At 45.0% G+C, this 22,235-nt stretch overlaps 1 protein-coding gene across 1 annotated transcript in view; it reads left to right on the top strand.

The window, feature by feature from the left end:
- Nucleotides 1-19,887, top strand: part of LOC111152691 (cholinergic receptor nicotinic alpha 7 subunit) — a 110,753-nt gene extending 90,866 nt beyond the window's left edge. The window contains 6 exon segments of the mRNA XM_022511263.1: nucleotides 4,202-4,281; nucleotides 9,131-9,298; nucleotides 10,557-10,751; nucleotides 11,755-11,841; nucleotides 14,503-14,612; nucleotides 18,680-19,887. Coding sequence (XP_022366971.1) covers nucleotides 4,202-4,281; nucleotides 9,131-9,298; nucleotides 10,557-10,751; nucleotides 11,755-11,841; nucleotides 14,503-14,612; nucleotides 18,680-19,204 — 1,165 coding nt within the window. The 3' untranslated portion in view covers nucleotides 19,205-19,887.
- Nucleotides 19,888-22,235: the final 2,348 nt, after the last annotated feature.

Raw genomic sequence — 22,235 nt, 5'->3', positions numbered from 1 at the left:
ATGGAGAACAGGAAGACATCTAATCCCAGACCCCCAAGTTCATCTCTGCCTGTGCCTTCATTGACTTCTGAAAGTACAGCTTTCAGTGAACTCACTGAGCATTGAACCCTGGACCCTGCAGGCATGGCTACCCATGGTTTGCCCTCAAGCCCTGATGCTAGCCTTCCTGCTAAGGCAAGTGCTATGGTAAGGTATTGGGGCAAACCTCACTCACCCCAGCATCCAGGCAAATCACACCTTCACAGGGCTTCCCTCTGTATAGTTTACTTACAGGTATATGATCAGACCATGCATTCTGCTGGGGATGTACCAACCTTCCTTTCTACCTGCTGGAGTTATGCCCACCTTTCAAGCCTGTCCAGTTGCCCTTTCTTCCTGACTACCCCATGAAGGACATTAGGGTCTGAATAATTGGGCTAAATATCCATCCTCTCTATGATCACTTTTCAGTGACAAAGCCCCTTTGCCCTTTGTTGCCCTATTGGTGTAGGAGGGTGTACCCAGAGTTCTCCTCACACCAATGGAGGGCTTTTCTGTCCTCCTCTGGCTGGACAAGGATGCAGGCAGCTGGAAAGAGGAGCTGTCGATGGGAATGAAGCGACCATGTGCCTGAGTCGTCAAGAACTCTGAGGGTTCATCATGTCTTAAGGACATAAACAGTATATATATTCAAACTGTTTAATACAGAAAGTTTCACATGCATACCAGAGCAGAGGGAGGAGTGAGCCAAGGCCTGTGGACCCACCCCTACTCCCATGGTTATCAGTGTCTGCTGGCTACAAAGCTGTATGATCTCACACCTCATGCTCCCTCTCCCCTGGCACCCATTACACATCACTGCATGACCTAGTGCTGGGCCACGGGACACGTTTCACTGACACTGTCACGCCCCTGTGTCATGGCAGTGGCTTGGGGCCACTCATGTTTTACAGAGCTCTGTTCAGCCTCAGTTTTTAGCAAGAGAGCCCTTTTGCAAACAAATCTCATCTCCAGTTCTAATGGCCAAAACAGATAAAGTGGTATTAGCATACAGTTATTACAGCAGTTTACTTTTACATCATTGGTGTAGAAAATAGCAAAGAACTCTAAGACTATCAAAACGAATATTAAGATTTGACCATTGATAACGATAACAGTGTTACAGTTCTGTTTATCTCAATATTCTGTTTTGGTTGAACTGTGTTTAGAAATCAGTGAGTCACACAGGTAAACTGTTGCTAATGGAAACCAATTTTTATCTTGTTTTTACACATTTGTCTTGTGATCTCAAGAGTCTCTTCAATTAAATTGATCCAAATGTGTGGAGGAAGAGCTAGGAGGAATTCTTTTTTTTTTTTTTCCTCTAGAATTAAGTCACTGATCTAACAGATGCTCACAGCCTTTGTTATAAATATAAAAATCAGACAAGAAGAAACCCAAGCTTAAAATAAGCAGAACTATGCATCCTGTGTCATGCGTCCCTATCTCCCCAACTGCGGACTCCCCTCCACCCCACCCCACCCCCCGCCCCCAACCACCATCCTGGTTTCTGTTGGTGCCTCCTGAGCCCAAAAAAAAAAAAAAAAAAAAAGTTGTTGCAGTGGTGGGAACGGGCTGTGCAGTGGGGTCCAGGTTCTGTGCTAGAACTGTAGGCTCAAATGTGGATTTTTAAAAAGAGCAGTGCAAAACTGAAATCTTACCGGGTAACTAATTTGCAAGAGGTTCAAATCCATGCACAGGCATGGCAAGAGAAGTTTTAGCTTAACTTTCAGCCAGAAGGGAGTTAAATGGGCAAATGGGCCACAGGTAGTAATCCATCTGTTGTCTAGTCTGAAGAGGTAGAATTTTCTAAAAGTCCTTTGAGTGTCTTTGGAATTTTATTAGTATTATCAAGTACAAGGAAAAGAGAGTATCAGAATCTACATGTCTACATGTACAGAAACTCCAGAGCACACCCAGAAAATCTCAGGGTTCCAGAGAACCCGGTTTGAAGATCATGGTTTGAGCTAGAGCGATTTTGTGATGGTCCACATGTTCAGCTTTTCTGTGCCCAGTCACTGTTTATCATTTGTTTCATGGAAACAGTTGGGTACAGACCACAGTCAAGCAGAGAATATTTGCACCTTGAGCCGGCCTCCTCCTCTCTCTCCCTGGGCGCGCTTGCCAGTAAGGATGTAGGAGTGTTCTTCATCCCAAAACTAGGAGCTTAGTCTCTCTCCCCGCTTCTTCCTCTGCACCTCATCACATATTTGTTTCATATTCAAACCCTGGCTTTTTTTTTTTTTTAAGATTTTATTTATTTGACAGGGAGAGAGATCACGAGCAGGCAGAGAGGGGCGGGGGGCGCAGGCTCCCTGCTGAGCAGAGAGCCCCACGTGGGGCTTGATCCCAGGACCCTGAGACCATGACCTGAGCCGAAGGCAGAGGCTTTAAACCACTGAGCCACCCAGGTGCCCCCTAACCCTGGCTTTTTTGTATAGCTCCCCCCGCCCTGAAGTTTCTGGTTGATATTTTACTGTAATTTTAAAAAATGTGTTCTTGATAAAATGCATGGTGTTTTCCAGCTTATTTCTCTTCTCCCTTGCTCTGAATCTATTTCACTCTCCTGAGACCCCTCATCTCTTGCTGTAATTTGGACAGGCCTCCCAATCCCTCCTCTTCTAGGCCTGCTGCACAGCTCAATATGGAAATACATTTACTTGATCCCTAGGTTTAGTCCAAAAGTTTATTCCTTCCTTTTTCAGTATTCACCCTTATTTTCCTAGAGCTCATCCTCAAATCCATGACCAAGAAAATACACGTGGGATACAAGCCCTCTGAGCCCTTTAACGTTTGTGAAAGTGCCTCCCTTTGCCTTCATGCTTGACTGGTTTCTTTCAGCTCCAGCATTTCTCTGTGTGATTTCTTGAGTAATTGTCTCCCGCCTTTTTGTCTCTCCAGCATCTGTCAAGTGAGTTCCGCAGGTCTTGGGCTCTGGAGGGTTTCCTCGTCTCTGTCCTACATTTCATCTCTGATTGTTCTCAGCCAAACCTCCCAACCATTTATAAAAATTTATTTTATAAATCATATTTTAACTTTCATATTTCTCTTTGTTTTACTAAATGCAATGTCCTCTTGAATTTCTGAGAGGATATTACTTTTTTAAGGAGCAATTTTTTATTCCTTTTATCGATGGCATCTTCTTGGAGGGAAAGAGCCTTTGCTGTGGTTTCTGTGGACTGGAACTGGCGAGGCAGGGTGAGCAGGGTTAGGCTTGGCTGGTGTGAAGGATGTCAGTGGGTTCTGGGTCATAGGGGCTATCGCTAGTTGCTTGGTACCTTGCCCTCAGGTAATTAGGACAGAGGGAGAGAGGGCGGAGTGTGAGACCTGGAGGAGGGGGCTGGGGTATGGGCTCTGGATTAGATGGTTTGCATTTGACAGATGCACTGGTGAGCATGTTGTCTCCTGTCTCTAGGAACTGGCTACCTTGGCAGTGGAGGGGGGACAATTCCTTCAGGGTCAGGAAAGCATCAGAATACAGAAGATACAAGACGTGAATAATAAAGGCTGATGGCTTTAACTGTTCTTTTTTCCTGTTTCATGTCTTTGTTCAAGTTGGTAACTTCTGGCTGCAGGAGGTTCTGAACATGGGCAGGGAGGACCCTGGGGTGTACCTGTCTGAAACCTGTTCCTATCTCTGCTCTCTTCACCTGCCCTCCTTCCTGTCATCGCTAATCATGGGGCCCAGGATGCCTCTGGGCTCTGCTGGTGCCTGCAGTTCAGTCCCTCAAGATGTATTGGTTAAACACCTGCTAAGCATTGGGTGCATTCAGGAGGCGGGAACTGGAGCTTTGGAGGTAGTGGGTCAGAATCCCTGCCCACATGGGGCTGTCCATAGCAGAATGCTTTACCCGCTCTTTATTTCCTAAAGATAGATAGGACCGTCTCATCTGCTGATGTCCTGTGAAATTGTCTTCAGGTTTAACTTCTGCTAAAAACTTTGTTTTATGTGCATATGAAAATCAGAGTGTATATGAAATGGGTGGCATGGATGGACATTGGCCACTACCAGCCTGTGCTCTGAGAAGATCTCCCAGGCCAGCTGCAAATGGTGTTGGCATGATCCCAGTACAAAGGGTAGCACTTCTTAAGCTTTTCTAGCTGCAGTCAGGACAGAACTAAGGGCCCCGGGAAATCCACCACCTGGCAGTGCTGACTCATGAAATCCTTCTCGTGTTTCTAGTGCTGATGAGCGATTCGATGCCACATTCCACACCAACGTGTTAGTTAATTCTTCTGGGCATTGCCAGTACCTCCCTCCAGGTAAGACCCACTTCCTTTGTCCTTCTATAGTTAGACAATTTAAGCGAGTTCAGGGTGCCAGTCCCAGTGGTCCTCACATGAGTGTGCGGCATCCTTTGCCTCATTCACACCCAACCCCTCCTGTGTTTGCAGATATTTCTTGAACATGACAATGCCATCTTCCTCTTTTTTGTCTTGGGGTCATGGCTCAAACTGTCTTTGCCGAAATGTGTCATATGTCCTTATTGTGTGCCAGGTGTTCTTTAAAGTTAATCCACAGTTAAAGCAAGTCTCCCTCATCAGGTCACTTCCAGGTCTCCTTACAGTCTGCAAGGCAAGCACCCCGGCCTTTCCCTCCACCATTTCAGCTGGCTGTTTCCCTTCCCACCAGACAGCGTATCTCGGCAGGGGCTGTTCTCCAGGTGCTGGGGGCGAGATGATGGACTTGCAGGCTTTTTGAGCATGTGCATTAAAAAACTTGCATGTTAGATAGAAGAGCAAGTGGTTTCAAAGTGGGGCTCATTAGTGTCTTGTTCCTGACTGAGCTTCTCTCCCTCGCAGCCACTTGCTGGTTAACTGCTTCCTGGGATTGATTTTTTTTCCCCACCAACCCATCATTTCTCTCCATTCATTGAGCCCTCGGCTGCTCACTGAATAATACAGAGCATGGGGAACCTGGGTTTTAATGCTTTGAGGCAGATATTAACAGAGTTTTAAAAATCTTTTGGATGATTTTTTTTTACATGTTCTTTTCCAGGATTATCTCCCACACTGCAACTGTTCAACTTCCTGTTCCAGGCAATCTGCAGCCAACTCCTACCCCAACACCAACATAAACACACACACACACACCGTATCCTCATTCCTACCATCCCCATATATTACACACCATACACACACACACACACACACACACACACCATACCGTATGCACACACCTACCACTCCCACACACACCACACACATACATTATACATCACACGCACACACCCCCACATATACACCCCACATCCATATCTCCCCCACACACATATCCACACACATTCACACACCAACCACAGCCCCCCACACAACACATCACACATACACCTCACACATCACACATAACACGTCACACATCATACCTCACATGTACAACTACATACATATCTCCTCCACTCACATATCCACACACCAGCCACATCCCCCACATACCTACACTACACACCACACACAAACACCACACCCCACATATATACCCACACTCATACCTCCCCCCCACAAATCCACACACATTCACACACCAACCATATCTCCCACATACATATACTACACACTCACACCTTATCCACACACTATCTACTATCCCCCCCCACACTACACATGCATTACACACCACACATCCCACATATATGCCCCACATACCTACTTCCTGCACACACATATCCACACACCAACCACAAGCCCTGCATACACACTACACACCATACATACCACACACTCACATACACACACAGCCTTTCTGCTGCAGTAAACCCCATTCTCACACCTTCATTCACAGCACACAGCAAAGCTGGCCTTGTCTTCTTAGTTGTTGCTTACACATTCTTCCTCCTTAGCAGATGATAGGCAAGCATCCTGTGGGCAGATTCTGTGTTTACATACCTTAGAACCACCACTAATCAACCAGGCACCTGGCCCACTTGTTCATAAATGAATGTGTGAGTGATTAAACCCATCAAAGGCAGATACCTCCCAATAATGTTTGTAGAGACTGAAAAACCACAGATTTTCAGGTTTTCTACCTGAAAGCATGTGCTTCCTTGCTGCTTCCCCTGTTCCTTCACCCCTCCCCCAGCCCAAGCATACTTTCTGCCTAACCGCAGGTCCCTGGGGGACTGAGGCTATGGGATGAGTCTTCCATCACACACCCATACATTTTTTTTCCCCAGCCTGGGAGTTGCAGTTTCTATTATGAGAGCTATTTTAGAAAACGATCTCCGGTAGTCATCAGTATACAAGAATATGGTGCTGCACATTGTTTTGAGGGCTGAGGCTATTTTCAGCTACAAGAAGCAGCATTCCTGAGCCCTAGGCCACCTGTGTGCAGCAAAGTCCTCTGGGGCTCCGTGCCTGTGTCCCAGCCTTCATGGCCCCAGGAGCCTGGGAAGGACAGGGCATGTTGTGCTGTGAGTGTGGGAGACTCCCCTACTTTGGCAGGAGCAGAATGGAGCACTCTGACCTGGGGCAGCAAGCCTGTGCCCTGGGGTCATGTGGGACTGGTCTGGGATGCTGTTCTGTTCATGCAACCAAGTACAGGCAAGAAAAAAAAAAGTGTTTTGGATGCACGATTTGAAATAAAGATTTGGTTATGAAATTGTCTTTCTATTTCATGTTTTTATTTTTAACAGGTTTATTATATAATTTACATATCATACAGTCATCCATTCTAAGTACACGATTCAGTGATTTTTAATAAATTCACAGAGTTGTACAACCAATACCAAAATCTAGTGTTATTTTTTATCACCCCAAAAAGATCCCTTTTACCATCCTGCAGTTGATCCCCACCTTACTGCCAGTCCTAGACCACCACTGATCTGCTTTCTATCTCTAGGGATACTCTCTCTCTGGCCATTTCATGGAAATGGAATAATTCAGTTATGGAGTTACATTTCCCACAGTGTGGGTTTTGGGGGTCTCGCCCATTAATGGGAGGGCAGCATCTGTGGATTCCTATAAACAGCGGACATGGCCCTTAAAGGAACTTGTGAGGATGGGACATTGTTTATCCTTTCCCAGCTTGGTTGTGGAGTGAAGGTTTGTGCTTGCAAGGCTGCTGAGTCCCTTCTTCCATTCATTTTTTCTTTTTTTAAATTTACTAGCAGAAATGTATGGAGCACTGACCCTGTCCCCAGGAATAGAGGGCACCGTTAGCTCTTTGTGCCTTCCACAGCCTTCAAGCCTTTTTCTGGGCAGGGAGGAGCACATGGGCATAAATTGCTGAAGGGGGCTTATTTGGTTTCATCTTCATAACCTGCCGAAAATTCACTTCCAACTTGTCTTAGGCTGAAGTCACTCTTTTCAGTGGGAACTTTTACTTGTGCCCAAGCACTGTCTTCAATTTAAACCTATCAGTCTTTGTTCTTAATCTAAGATCTTAACTAGTTAAAATTATCTTCCACATACATTTCTAGATAACCAAGTATTTTTCTCAATTTTTTAAAAGATTGTATTTATTTATTTGAGAGAGAGGGAGCATGACCAGGGAGAGGGACAAAGGGAGAGGGAAAAACGACTCCCCACAGAACAGGAAGCCCAAAATGGAGCTCGATCCCAGGACTCTGGGATCATGACCTGAGCAGATGCTTAACCAACTGAGCTACCCAGGAGCCCCCAGTGTGTTGTTTTGTTTTTTTTTTTCCCCTCAATTTTTAACCTCAGGACATGCCCACCCTGCTTCTCCGTCCCACACACGTCCCTTTTATATTCTGCTTCTAAACCCTTCATCATTTTTATCAACTTTTCTGTGATTATTTTTACATTCTTTACTTTTCTCCTATTAGAGTTTGAAGGTACATAGACATGGTAGGAGCAAGTTTACAGAACTTCTAATTCTTTGCAAAGAAATCCTTAAATAGAGTCTTCAACAGAGCATGACAGCGTTGTCTGTGAATTTTAAGACTGTGAAGCTTCAGCTGAGCTTCCTTTCTAGAGATTTTTTTCCAAAAAAGACCAAGCTTGTTCTGGACAGGTCTAGCTGTGGTTTGGAGGCCTCTCTGGTCACACCTAGTCTAGAGGCCCAGGAGCCTACGTCTCCACTTCTTGAAGGGAACACAGGTAGGCCAGAACAACGTATACATGAGGCATCGATCATAAAGATGAACATCAAAAATAATGTATTATTTAACTCACCAGCCCTTTCCACGAAGAAGAGGCAGCACATATTATGAACAGCATATGAGGTTAGAGACCCAAAGAATAGCTCTGTGTTTATTTATTTATTTACTTATAATTATTTCATTTTCTTCCATCTTTACTGAAGTACGGTTGACGAATGAGAATGTAATGAGGTGTGTGACACGATGACTGAACATACACGTGCGTTGTAAAATGATGCCACAAAGTTAACACATCCATCACCTTACAGGGCTGGGTTTTGTTTTGTTTTGTTTTTTTCATGAGAATGTTTAAGATCTGCTCTCTTAGCACATTTCAAGTACACAATGTTACCCACCAGAGTCCCCTTGCTGTACCGCGGATCCTTCAAATGTACTTCTTGACCAGCCCCTGTCCATTTCCCCATCTCCCTCAGCCCCTGGGAACTCACTGTTTCTGTGAGATCAGTTTTTTGTTCTTGTTTTTGTTTTTTGTTTTTTTTTTTCTTCAAAATCCACATGTAAGTGAGATCATAGAGTATTGTCTTTGGCTTACTTCAATTAGCAAAATGCCCTTCGTGTTCATCCATGTTACTGCGAATGGCAGGATCTGCATCTATTCTAAGCTGAATAGTATTTCACTGTGTGTGTGTATGCGTTTGCATGTGTGTATGGTTTGATAATCTTTTTCTTTTTTTATTCATTCATCGATGAATACTAGCTTGTTTCCATTCCTCAGCTGTTGCTAATAATGTCGCAGTGAACATGGTGAATATGAGGGTGCAGTTCTCTCTCCCGGAGGGCGATTTTGTTTCCTTTGGATATATACCCAGATGTGGGGTCACTGGTTCATATAATAGTTCTATTTTTAATATTTTTAGGAATCACCATACTGTTTTCATAATGACTATACCAGTTCACATTCCCACCAGCAGTGTGAGACTGCTGGGTATTTAAAACCGGGCTTGGTCCCCTTCCATTTCGGTTTTCTGACTGTTTTGTTGCCCACATAGGCATATTCAAGAGCTCCTGCTACATTGACGTGCGCTGGTTCCCCTTTGATGTGCAGCAGTGCAAACTGAAGTTTGGGTCCTGGTCCTATGGAGGGTGGTCCTTGGATCTACAGATGCAAGAGGCAGATATCAGCGGCTATATCCCAAATGGAGAATGGGACCTTGTGGGTAAGCCCAGCAAAGACATGAGACTAGCAGCCTTGTAGAAAGCCACTTTTTAAAATATATATATTTATAAAACAGTACCCATTTATTAGCTCCTAGGGTTTTTTTTTCAATTTTTTTTAATTTAAATTTTTAAATTTTTATTAACATATAACATATTATTAGCCCCAGGGGTACAGGTCTGTGAATTGCCAGGTTTACACACTTCACAGCACTCACCATAGCACATACCTTCCCCAGTGTCCATAACCCAACCACCCTCTCCCTACCTCCCCCCCCCTGAAAGCTACTTTTTATTCCTGGGCTGGCTTTAAAAGTCTGGGATTTTCCACTCTGCTTTTCAGTGTAAGCATTTATTGAACCCTGCGGCAATCTCTTAATTTACTGAGAGCTATACAATAAGAAACAAAAAACAATTAGAAAATTCAGAGCTTTCCATGAGAAACGTGCAGCCATTTAAAGAAGTCAGCGTTAGTTTAGGTATGACTATATTATTAGAATCTGCTCCATTCCTAAAATCAGGTTGGATAGCAAATTGCAGTTCACAAAAACCTATATTTGATGATTTTTAATAGAAAAAAATAGTAATTACATTTATAATGGTGTAAAGCTCATAATGTATTATTTATAATCATGGTGTCTTAGTCCATTCAGGCTGCTAAAACAAAATACCATCGATTAGGTGGCTTATAAACAGCAGGAATTTGTTTATCACAGTTCTGGAGGCTGGGAAATCCAAGATCAAGTCCAAGATCAAGGCATATCCAGTGTCTGCTGAGGGCCTGCTTCCTGGTTCATAGATGGCTGTCTTCTGGCTATGTTCTTACACATCTGAAGAGATTAGGGAGTTCTCTGGGCCTCTTCTATAAGGGCAATAATCCCATTCATGAGAGCTCTGCTCTCATGACTTAGGCGTGCCCCTCCCAAAGGCCCCATCTCCAAATGTCATCACTGTGGGGGTTAACATTTCAACATAGGAATATTGAGGGGGACACAAACATTTACTCTGTACCTCATCTAGTTCAATCCATTAAAAACAATTCTCCTGGTTTGCTCCAATATCACTAAGATACTCCTGAACAACTCAAATACACCAGAAAGAGTTTATTCAAACACTGATTACCCAGTTTTATTATTTTTTTTTAAATTTTTTTTTAAGCACCTAACAAACTCCATGGTCATTTGTGTGTTATGCCTATTAAAATAAACAAGCAGGGTAATTTTCTTCAGACATCGTTCCTTTCCCCTTTTGTTCATGGAGGAATCCCAGGCAAGCGGAGCGAGAAGTTCTATGAGTGCTGCAAAGAGCCCTACCCAGACGTTACCTTCACAGTGACCATTCGCCGCAGGACCCTCTACTATGGCCTCAACCTACTCATCCCCTGTGTACTCATCTCCGCACTGGCCCTCCTCGTCTTCCTGCTTCCTGCAGATTCAGGGGAGAAAATTTCCCTGGGTAAGTGTCCTGATCTTGGGTGGGAGTCTGAGACAGGATGGGAGGCCCTTGCCTTGAGGTCAGCTCTCTAGGGATCCCGGTGGACGATGCAGGACATGTCATGGCTATGGGGGCAGAGATGTGGGGTCACACACTGACCTCCCAGCCCAGGGCATCTCCCCAACACCACAGCCTCCTGATTTAGCTTCATGCTAGATGCCCAGTGCCCTCCTGAGAATCTGTAGGGTCCTCCACAGAAGATGGGACTGCATAAGAAGAGACTACTGGGTTCTGTCCTGAGGGGCTTTACTTTCTCCTCTTCTGCTACCGCATCCTGTTTGTTGGGGAGCAACTGGCTAGCATTTGTTATGGAGAAGCAACACTTTAGTTAGTTCACGATCAGTTTGCATCTCTATATTGCTGTACACAGGGTAATTCCTTCTGATCATCCAATAGAAAGATAAGAAAACTAAGACTTAGAATGGTGAAATGAATTTCTCAACATCTTAAAGAGTTATTAAAGGTCATATGTAGTACATGTAGAAATCACCCTCAAACCCTTATCTTCTGACTGCAAGGCTCAGGCACATTAAAGTGACTTATCCATAGTTACACAGGTAGTAAATAGCAAAGTCAAGACCAAAAGTGAGGTCTTAAGATTGCGTGGCTTTTTTGTTTTGTTTTGTTTTGTTTTATTTTTGTTTTCCTACTATATGTAACTACCTCTCAATTCTAATGTAATTAAGAAAATGAGAGATACTTATGTTGAGTTCAGTAATTCATTTTGTATCCTTGTTCTAAAGTTCTGGCTCCTAAACTTAGCTCGATCTGATAATTGATGTGAACAGCCCCCAGAAAAATGGCCATACCCTTACAGACAGAGAAAGAACCCTGCATTCACTTTTAGGACATCACTGGCCCCTCCCCCACACCTCCCTCCTTTGAATCTCAGATTAGGCACAGTTAATGGACTTGAGGCGTTATCGTCTCTTCTGTCTCAGGCACTGCTGTGTTTATGTTTCAGGGATAACAGTTTTACTCTCTCTTACTGTCTTCATGTTGCTGGTAGCTGAGATCATGCCTGCGACATCTGACTCGGTGCCCTTGATAGGTAAGTAAATGTTAGGTCTCTTTTGAAGACGTGGGCTTAGTGAGGGTCCTGGAGAGCCACATGGTCCCAGGAGGAGTGACTTTCTATAACTGTTTGAGTGACCTATAGACTCTGCTTACCTGGGTACATGTAAGGCAGTGTGGGGAGTTGAGCTTCATGGTTTGGCTTGAAGGTACAGAAATGTACCCTCCCATTGTTCTCCCCCTCACACTTATGCAGCCAGAGATTTTACCATTAGAGATTTGTTACTTTATCTTTGAGTCATTGTTCTTCCACAAATCCTTTGTCAAAATTGGAGGAGCTCACGTTTTAACTCTGAGATACCTCAGTGTCTCTGGATAAAGTTAAAGCTTGTGAGGAAATGTAAACAGGATAAATATGTTTTGGACAAGACAGATATAAAGCATGACCTTCAGCCCAGGACAGGATGACAGAAACAGGAGATAGCATTGCCCGTGGCTATGTACCTCCCTGGATTGGAATAAGTAGGAACATGCAGAGGGGTGCTCAGCGGTCCAGTGGTCAGGATCTGCTACTTTTGCCACTATAGCCAGGGCTCTGTTCCTGGTCAGGGAACAAAACCTCCAAGCCAGTTTTGAGAATGGGAAGCAAACAGCCTCATAGGGGATATTAGGTTTAATATGAGCATCACTCCTCCAGTTGGGTGATGGAGTTCAGAAAGACAAATGGAGTCTATGATTATTCCTGTTGCCCCAGGCCACCTGAGGGCCACCCTGTGTTGTTAACAAGGGAGGGTAGGTCTAAGGGAGCCTATTTCTCTTACACAGATAGTCCCAGGCTTCACAAACTACAAAGGCAAGTCTCTCCTTTGTTCCCCTAATGTGTGATAATTTTGACCAGAGAGAGACAGTATTGCTATGAAAAGCCTTTGTGGGTGTTCCTAGTTCTCTCACTACCATCCGGAGGTCAAGAAACCATGCTTCAGCCCACTCTTCCTACCTTCCAACACAATGCTTTCACTAGAGACTTCAAACAGAAAGCAGGCTCTGTGGGGTAGTGGGCATCCCTGCCTTGACCGATGAACCGATGAGCAAAAGGCATGGTTGGTGCATAGCCCATGTCTAGAAAGATGGGATTTCAGCTGCGGGGATCCTTTGACCCCACATGTCTCCTCAGGTCATTGTCTTGGTTGGCTAGGTTTGCTACAGTAAAATTCCACAGACCGGGTGTCAACACACAGAAATGTATTTGCTTATAAATCTGGAGGTTGGAAGTCAAGACCAAGGTGCCAGCAGGTTTAATCTCTAAGTGAGGCCTCTCTGCTTGACTTGTGGATGACCACCCTCTTGCTGTGCCCTCACATGGTCTTTCCTATCTGGGTGCTTTCCTGGTACCCCTTTGTGTGTGCAAAGTTCCCCTCTTATAAGTACACTAGTCAGATAGGATCAGGCCCCACTCTAAGGACCCCATTTTAACTTAATCCCCTTTTTAAAGGCCCTGTCTTCAAATACAGTCATATTCTGAGATACCAGGGGCTAGAGCTTCAACATATAAACTCAGCCCACAGAAGTCACAGTTTTGTTCTACCTTCTTCTTTTTCTTGGAGATCCCTGGTCTAACTTGAAACACCTGGTGCTAACTTGAAGTCTCAGATATCCTTCTCTCACAGCTTCTCACATGTACCTCTTCATTTCCACAGTGGGGCAGTGAGTTCCTTCCTGCCCAGAGAAAAGGAGGCATTCTTCACTGAGTGTGTGGCCATGCACTTAGCCTCTGCACCAGGATGTCCTCTGCTTCGAGCTCAACCCCCTTGAGCTGAAAGCCACACCAAAGGTTTAGTAATGAGAGTTGCCAATCAAGGAATGTCTTCTCTTCGCCAGGCTTTCTTCTAGATCCTCAGCTCATATAATTGCTAATTCCTGCACCAGCCCCACAAAAGAAGGCATTGCCATCCCTGTCATATTGCTGAAGAATCTGAGGCCCAGACAGGCTCAGTAGCCTGTCTAAGCTCATAGATGTCTGAACTCATGGATGGAGGCAGTGGGTTAGTGGAGAGCTGTTTAGGATGTGCCATGCTTCTCATGTGGACCAAGTAGGAGAAATGCATCCTTGCCCACTGAAGCTGAAGCTGGCATTTTCAGCCAGGGAAGTCACTGTCTTTCACGTCTTCTTCAGACACCTGGCACCTCTTCCTATCTCTCATTAATTGGGACCAGGCTCATTTCCCACACTAATTCTAGGTACCCCGCCAGTGATGCTCAGGTTTGCTCTTATTACGTCCCTGCCTCCAGCATGTCCCTGGCCTACAGTTATCACGATGGGGACCAGAATTTCACTACCCTGGTATTCTCAGTTCCCATCACAGTCCACAGCCTTTCTCCTAGGAACAACCTTATCAGTGTCCTGTGAGGCACTGTTAACCCTCACTGGAGGAGGAGGCTGGCGGAGCTCACAAAAGTGCGGTCAGCCAAGCCAAGCAGCTGGCACGGATGGGAAAGCTGGTCCCCGTGCTCCAGGCTGGCCTCTGCCTGCCAGGTGTGTGGGCAGGGGTTCTGCAGGCCTGTAGACAGTCCTGCCCTGCTCCGAGCTCTGCCATATGGTCCCAGGCAGTCAGAGACCGCCATCTGGTTCTGCCTGCCATGCCATGATGCCTGTGCCGTGGAGGGCCCGGGACTCACCCTGCATCTCTTGTCTTTGCAGCCCAGTACTTTGCCAGCACCATGATCATCGTGGGCCTCTCTGTGGTCGTGACGGTGATCGTGCTGCAGTACCACCACCACGACCCTGACGGTGGCAAGATGCCCAAGTGGGTGCGTCCCTTCTGCTCTTCACCACAGGGAGTCAGGGGCCCTCAGCGCGGGTGACTCCACAGATGAATTATCTGTTTTAAAAACCCCACAGACAGCTAGCAGCCCTCAACACAGAGCCATGTATCCCATAGGACCTCACCGGTCCGCACTATTGTATTACCTCTGGACTATTACGGTGAGCATGCTCTTAGGGGCCCATGGCACTGTTCTTGCAATCTGACATTCCAGAACGGGGCCCACACACTGGCCGCTCTCTACGTTTGGCTACCAGTGTGTTTCTTAAAATGTTTCGCACGTACGCTGTGGCGAACAGGACAGTGGTTGGAAGCAGCAGAGGAGATAAGCACCCAGCTGTGTGGTTGGATCTTCCAAACAGAATGAAGACCAGCAGGGTGAGAGAGAGTGAGCCCTGTATTAACACATGTAGTCAGTGCCTGGAGGATGCCACCGCACCACAGGCCTATCTAATAAAGGTTAGTGGTCACCAGTGGGGAGGGGGGCTAGGATAAAAGCAAAAGGGAAAAAGATAAATGATTGAATATAACAGCCTGTTATGTCAGCCCTGGGTCATGCCATACCTTCCCTGCTCCTGCTCAGCACTGGGCACTGGGATGTAGGCAGATGCTTACCAAGCTGTGCCCTTGGGAGTCTGGGATCTGAAGCTCAACGCCCGTCCTCACCTGACATTCAGGAAACCTTGATTAGGGCCAAGTATGGCCTGGGCTTTCCTCACCTCAGCACAGTGTGACGACACCCAGGGCCAGGGGCGGAATTGATCCTTACTTGGGCCCTGCAGACCTTCCAGTGTTCTTGTCCAGAGAGCATGGCCTAGGCACAGCAGGTGCTAAAGGAGCCCTCTCATGTCAGAACAAGGCTGTTTTCTTTGGAGATCTGTAACCTTGCATCCAAGTTCGGAAGGGACTCTAAGAACCCCCCCCCCACACACATGCTAAATGCAGGTGCAAGACGTAAGGGGCATTTTGTGAACCTCTGGGAAGAAAGCATTCCCAGGCCTTCTAAAACTATTGATTGTGCAATAATTTACAGTTACCCAAAGTGAACTTAGGAAAGACCAATTTAAAATTTTTCTTTTTTCTTTTTTTTACTTTACCGAATTACTCTCTCCTCTTAGGTTCTTTTCCACAGCAATTTCATACACTTAATAACAACTTGCTCTCATAGCTCATTGCATCAGCACTGGAATGAGCCCCCAGAAATGGTGCTGTCTCCCACACATGTCACATCACTGCAGTCCGTGGGCTTGTTTTGAGAAGGTCCCCCCATTAAAAAACGGGACACATTTGCACACATTCACTACATTTTCATCTGACTTTTACAACCCTGACACACTTTCTGGCTACCCTCCTTCCATTTGAAAAAGGTAATACATTCACATGTTTCAAAAGTCAAAGTGAAAGTAAAATCATACGGAAGGAAATCCTGCTCTCATTCCCACCCCTCACTGTGCTTCCACCACCAATACTGATAGCCATTTTAAGCAATTTCCCCATTATCCTTCAAGTGTTTATTTATGCCAATGTAAAACTAAAAACGCATATTATTATTCCTTATGTTTAAGACACAAAACCATTTTTAAAGACCTGATAGTACTTTACTGCCCAGGAAAAAAAAAAATCCTAATTAAGAGTCTATGCTAATTATTCACCTCTCAGCACGGGAGGGTGTTAAAACCAATGGCTGCAAATGAAATATGAAGCTTGGATCTCTCACTTTCAATTTATATAGGCTCCTGCATTTTTCTTTCTTTCTGGGTGTATTTGAAAAATAAATAGCCTTCAAGGAACTTTTATTATGACGTGTTGCTATGAAGAAGATATTGCCGGTGCCGTGGCATTATGTGACATTTACACAGCCAGACACAAAACCATAACCCAACAGAAGAGGTCATGAGCACAGTTTGATAAGTGTCAAGAGGATAATTGCATCTTTGGAGATGCTTTAGCTTTGAAAGCTAATGAATGATTTAGGCCATGGAACTCAGAACAGACTTGGTAGTGTGGACCACATTAGCTTGAGATGTGCTCCAGGGTAGGCACAGACTCCCCTGCCCCCCGCCACACACACACACACACACACACACACACACACACACACTCCATCTGTATAGCTGTCTCTGGGCTTGGACGCACTTGCTGCCCAATGCATTCCCTTGAAGTGGGGGTTGGGCTAAAATCACAGGAGTGTTGAAAAAGATTTCATAGACCCTCTCACAGATGAGCCGTGAAAGCCTAAATGCATAGATGACTTGCTTACTGTGTGACCTTAAGCCAATTTATTAGCCTCTTTGGAGCCTCAGTTTCTTTATCTGTAAAATGGGTGGAGAAATTATACTCACTTCACAGAGGCCCTGAGAGGACCAACTGAACTGGCATGTCTTATCAGCCTCCTGTGGAGGGCCGGACTGACCTGCAGATTCATGGGGGGCCATATGTCCCTGCTCCTTACTGGTCATGGAAAACCCTCCAGGGTATGCAGACAGGCTTTTCCAGGCTCTGGAGATTTGTCCATAAGGTGTGGGCGGGATATGCAGAGTGCCTCTGCCCTGAGCAAAGGGTTCTCTTTACAGCTGGAGTGAACCTGCACGTATGCCTTGTTGTTCTTTTCATTGCCTGTCTCCAGACAGGTCTACTGCAGTTATCTCTGAGAAGAGGCCATTAAAGTGCTACAGGCATTAACTTCCCAACTTACTGCCTGTACTTACAGACGGGAAACATACCTGTTATGTTGCTGATTGTGGTGACACAATCCTAAACCAAAATTAAAATCGGGATCTGGATAACTTCAGGGAAAGGGCCCACTCTTCCCACACTTGTCTCAGTAAGTTTCCAAGAAATTTTTTAACCTGAATTGAGGCTTTGCATGGCTCCTTCTTTTCATTAGAGGGAAAAACCAGAAATCTCAGTGATTTCTCTCCAGCACCTTCTATGCATGTAGGCAGTATATGTTGATAAAACACGTTAAACCGGAGGTCAGCCAACTGTGGCTCCAGTGGTCAAATCTGGCCCACCAGCTGCTTTTGCAAATAAAATGTTATTAGGAAAAAGCCATGTTTATTTTTTTACATGCTTTCTATGACTATTTCTATACTTTATTAATAGCTGAGTACTTACAACAGAGACCTTATGGAGGTTATTATGTGGCCCCTTAAAGTCTGCCAACCCCTGCTTTCGACTTTTCCAAGTACTTTCCTGCACATCATCTGACTGTCTTCATTGCAGCCTAATGAATTAGGTTAGAGGTCCCTAAACTTTCCTGGTTCACAGCTCTTTTAGTGTCTCAGGGATTTTTTTCACAGGCCCTAGGGCAAAAACAAAAACAAACAAAAAAAACCCCACCTAATGGCTCTCTTTATTAAGGTGGTCAAAATAACGTAATAAGTATTTATGTCCTGACCCCCAGGCACCTGTTGGCATGGCACACCCCTTCAAATCTTAGGAGCACAGTGCCCCCATTTTTTGTTCCATGTTGACTTTCTTGGCACTTGCTTTTCATCAGGACAAAAACCTGCTTTGCAATGATATGCCATCCTTACAAGGGACCCCGTGTTCCAGTAGGAACTATTTCAAGCTAGGGGTTCATGCAGCATCTGATAGGCGTCACGGGGTTGCCCTTGAAAATTTTTAAATCTCCAGCGGTGTGCCCCTGCAAGTCTGCCCTGGCACTGGGGTGCCCCACAGGCAGCTGGGTATGATGGTCGCTGGTGACAGATGGGGGAAGATTGGAGAGGGAAGGTGACTTATTTTGTTCACACAACTCAGGCAGGGCTCTTTTTCCAAGACAGCTCTCTCCTCCCGTATGCCTGTCTGCCCCAAGACTGCAGTGTGTCTGCCACTGAGAATTCCGCTCATTCCCAGGGTGACTTTCTGGATTGGTTTATTCTAGGCTCACATTTGACCCAACCATTGCAACATGTTGGCACTGCTTGCCTGTGTAAACTCAGGGAAGAAGTGGGAGCCTGGCTCCCCCAGGAACCCCTTCCCCCCACAAGTAGGGCTGCGATCAGGACCTGCTGATGCTCGCTTCTAACTTCCCTGTTGTCTCCCCAGACCAGAGTTATCCTTCTGAACTGGTGCGCATGGTTCCTGCGCATGAAGAGGCCGGGGGAGGACAAGGTGAGGCCGGCTTGCCAGCACAAGCCGCGTCAGCGTCGCTGCAGCCTGGCCAGCGTGGAGATGAGTGCGGTGGCTGGACCGCCCACCACCAACGGCAACCTGCTCTACATCGGCTTCCGCGGTCTGGATGGGGTGCATTGTGCCCCCACCCCCGACTCGGGCGTCGTGTGTGGTCGCATGGCCTGCTCCCCCACGCACGACGAGCACCTCCTGCATGGTGGGCAGTCCTCCGAGGGGGACCCGGAGCTGGCTAAGATCCTGGAGGAGGTCCGCTACATCGCCAACCGCTTCCGCTGCCAGGACGAGAGCGAGGCCATCTGCAGTGAGTGGAAATTCGCGGCGTGCGTGGTGGACCGCCTGTGTCTCATGGCCTTCTCTGTCTTCACCATCATCTGCACCATCGGCATCCTGATGTCAGCCCCAAACTTCGTCGAGGCTGTGTCGAAAGACTTCGCTTAACCCTGTCTTGGTCCCCAACATGTGGGAAACGCACCGACAGGCGATGCCTTTGGCTTGGGGAGAATTCGGGGTGCTACACTAGACGTGAGGATGCTGATGTACCCGGAGCGCTCGCTGCCAGTCATATCCGTTATAGTTTCCTTGTTACTTTGAATAATAGAATCTCAGCACGTTTTGTTGAACCCTCTCAGATGGGCTACTTCATATTCTTGGAACATCCTTAGGGTCACCAGGACCACTGAAAGCTGTTTTTGCCCATTCCCCAATGCCTGGTGAGCCCTTCAGAGAGGTCAGGGTGGCTCGAGACCGCCAGGGGAGGCCTGTACAGTTGGTTTTGCATGCCTGCATGTCACTTGCCAGAAGGCCTATGTGAAAATTCAGCATAAGCTTTTGCCTGTTTACAAACCTCGATGGAAAGTAACAATAATAGTAATAAACCACCCTCACTAGATCCATTCAGATAATTGGTAAAAGGACACAAAACTAAAAGTAAAAACCTAACTGCTCGTTTTTCTGTGATTCAGATTTTATTTTTATCTGCCATAGATGGTAGAGAGAGACAATTTTACACTGCTCTTGCATTTTATTAGAGAGAGAGAGAGGCATAGTTGGTCTTTTAAATTATGCTTTTACCAGTCTGATTTTCTGCCAAGCTACCCTGTGGTGGGAATCAGGAGGGACATAGATGTATGTTGATTCTGAACTAGGACCACACCTGGCCCAGGCAGGGGGATGTCTGTAGATACCAGGAGACTCCCAAACTTCCTGTGCTGCCCTCAGACACTGGGGAGCTGAGTTTGCTCTATTCTGAAAAACCCAAAGGGCAAATAGAATTCTGTTAAAAATTGTAAGCCCAATGTAATAGCTAAAGTTAAATTAAGCCAGCTGTGTGTGTGTGTGTGTGTGTGTGTGTGTATGTTTAATAATGCATTAGATGTTTCTCGTGTACTTGAGTTGATTAGTCTTAGAAACTTGTGGGTCTGTACAAATGCACAATATAAAGTGAAAGTATGCTATGCCTTTCCTTATGTGTCAAGGCCAAGGAGCAGGATCTGGGACCTCTTCTGGTTCCTTGTATGGCAGGAACTGGGAAGGGGATGATGTGGGCAGCAGCTTTCCCGGACCAGTAACTCCAGTCTTTGGCTTTTAGGGATCTGCTTTCCCACAGCTCAACAGCTCCAACATTAGCCCAGAAAGGTAGCTTGAAAAGGTAGATTCACTGGAGATAAGCATTTTGAAAGCAAAGGAATCTTTCATTTTAAACCTGTGTGGTGACAGAATTCTCCAGTTACATTATCTAGCTGACAGTGGTCACTTTGACTCTTCCCAGTTTCCTTATTTTTAATGCAATCAGAAGGAGACACAGCAAAATCTCTCCTGCTCTGTTGTTTCATCTAGGAACAGATCAGAGCTCAAAACCGCAGAAGGCTTTGAGCTCCTGGAGATCTTTAATTTGCTTCTAACCCCTGAGATGGGTGTATTATGAGGGAAGATTATGTTTTCAGAGAGAAAGAAATTGCATACCTTTCTCCGGCCATTTATTTCACTCATTTCTGGGTAATGCACATGGATTTGTTTGCACTGAGGAGAATGGAGGCTCAGGCATGCTCCGAGTGTGGGTGTGCGTGAGTGCTGAGTGTGCAGCTGCAGAGGGGATAAGCAGGTTGATAAGTAAGGGCATTCTAGCCAACGTCACGCCGTTTGGAGCAGGGCTGTCCTCAGAGTTCAGCCGTTCTACATGGGATGGATGAACAACGCACAATCTTTTCTTTCTTTTTTTGTTTTTTCCCCTATTGTAGACACAAGTAGAAATGTTTTGATATATAAGAGAATGCTTCATTTCTTATTGCTACCTGAAAACTTCTGTAACACTTTTGCTTGGAAAAAAAAAAACTAACTTTGATTTTGTATTTTATACAGAAAAACATTAAAAAAGCAAACAAAAGTAGTTTATATGTTAACCCCTCGACCAGTACTCTGCCATTTTAGAAAGTGATAATAAGGAAAAGATTCACATGTAGTAAGAAAAGCATAAATAGTTACAGGGACCACCGGTGAATGAGCTTCTGAGGACTGGGGGGCATTTCCGGAAAGGAAGAAAAAGAAAGGGAGGGAGGCCGGGAGGGGGTGTAAGGCGGCTCAGAGAGACTCCTTTGCTATCCCCTCCTGCTATGCACAGCACTCTGCACTTTGCTTTCTGTGATTAGTGTTTTATCCTTTCATAGCAACATAAAAAGATCTACCTCATTCTTCTTAATAGCTGCTTAGCATTCCATTGTCTCGATGGACTTTTTTTAAATTTTTTTTTGGTTAGTCTATTAGTGAACATGTAATTTCCAGGGTTTTTTTAATTTTTATATACAAATCTGTAATGAACATCCTTGATTTATATCTTAGCATGCATTTGTGACCATATCTTGGTATAAATGGGAATGGTGTAAGTGGGAAATGGAATTGCTGGATTCAAGGCTCTGTGCATTTACCATTCGGTAGATATTGATAGATTACCCTCCAAATAACAATCAATGGATATACCTACCAAGAATATAATGAAAAGGCTAGTTTCTCAACTTTCTCAGTGCTGGGTATTATCAAACTTAATATATATATATTTTCCAATCTGGTGAAAAATTATATTGCAATGTTATTCTGATTTAGTTCATTTTATTATGACTAAAGTTGAGTATCTTTCAGATATGTTTTAGAAATTTCAATTTTTGTAATTTATGTCCTTTACATAATTTGGGGTTATTTGGCTCTTTCTTAATTAATTTGCCTGTGTACTTTGGAACTTTCTTGTCTTATATCTTGAAAATATTCTTATATGTTTAGAAAATATTTTTATTTGTTTATTTTTGTCTTTTGATGTTATTTATTGATTTATTTCTTAGCATATAGAAAGTTTAAAGTTTTATGTTGTCAATTTATCCATATTTGCCTGGGTAGATCCTGGGATTTGTTTCTAGTTTTAAAAGGTCTTCCCCGTTCTGAGATTATAAATAAATTTACTCATATTTTCTTCTAAATTTTT

The sequence above is a fragment of the Enhydra lutris genome, unplaced genomic scaffold, assembly GCF_002288905.1.
Source record: "Enhydra lutris kenyoni isolate GAN:26980312 unplaced genomic scaffold, ASM228890v2 scaffoldscaffold29, whole genome shotgun sequence".
Classification (NCBI taxonomy): Eukaryota; Metazoa; Chordata; class Mammalia; order Carnivora; family Mustelidae; genus Enhydra; species Enhydra lutris.
This window is presented reverse-complemented; position numbering and strand designations above follow the sequence as displayed.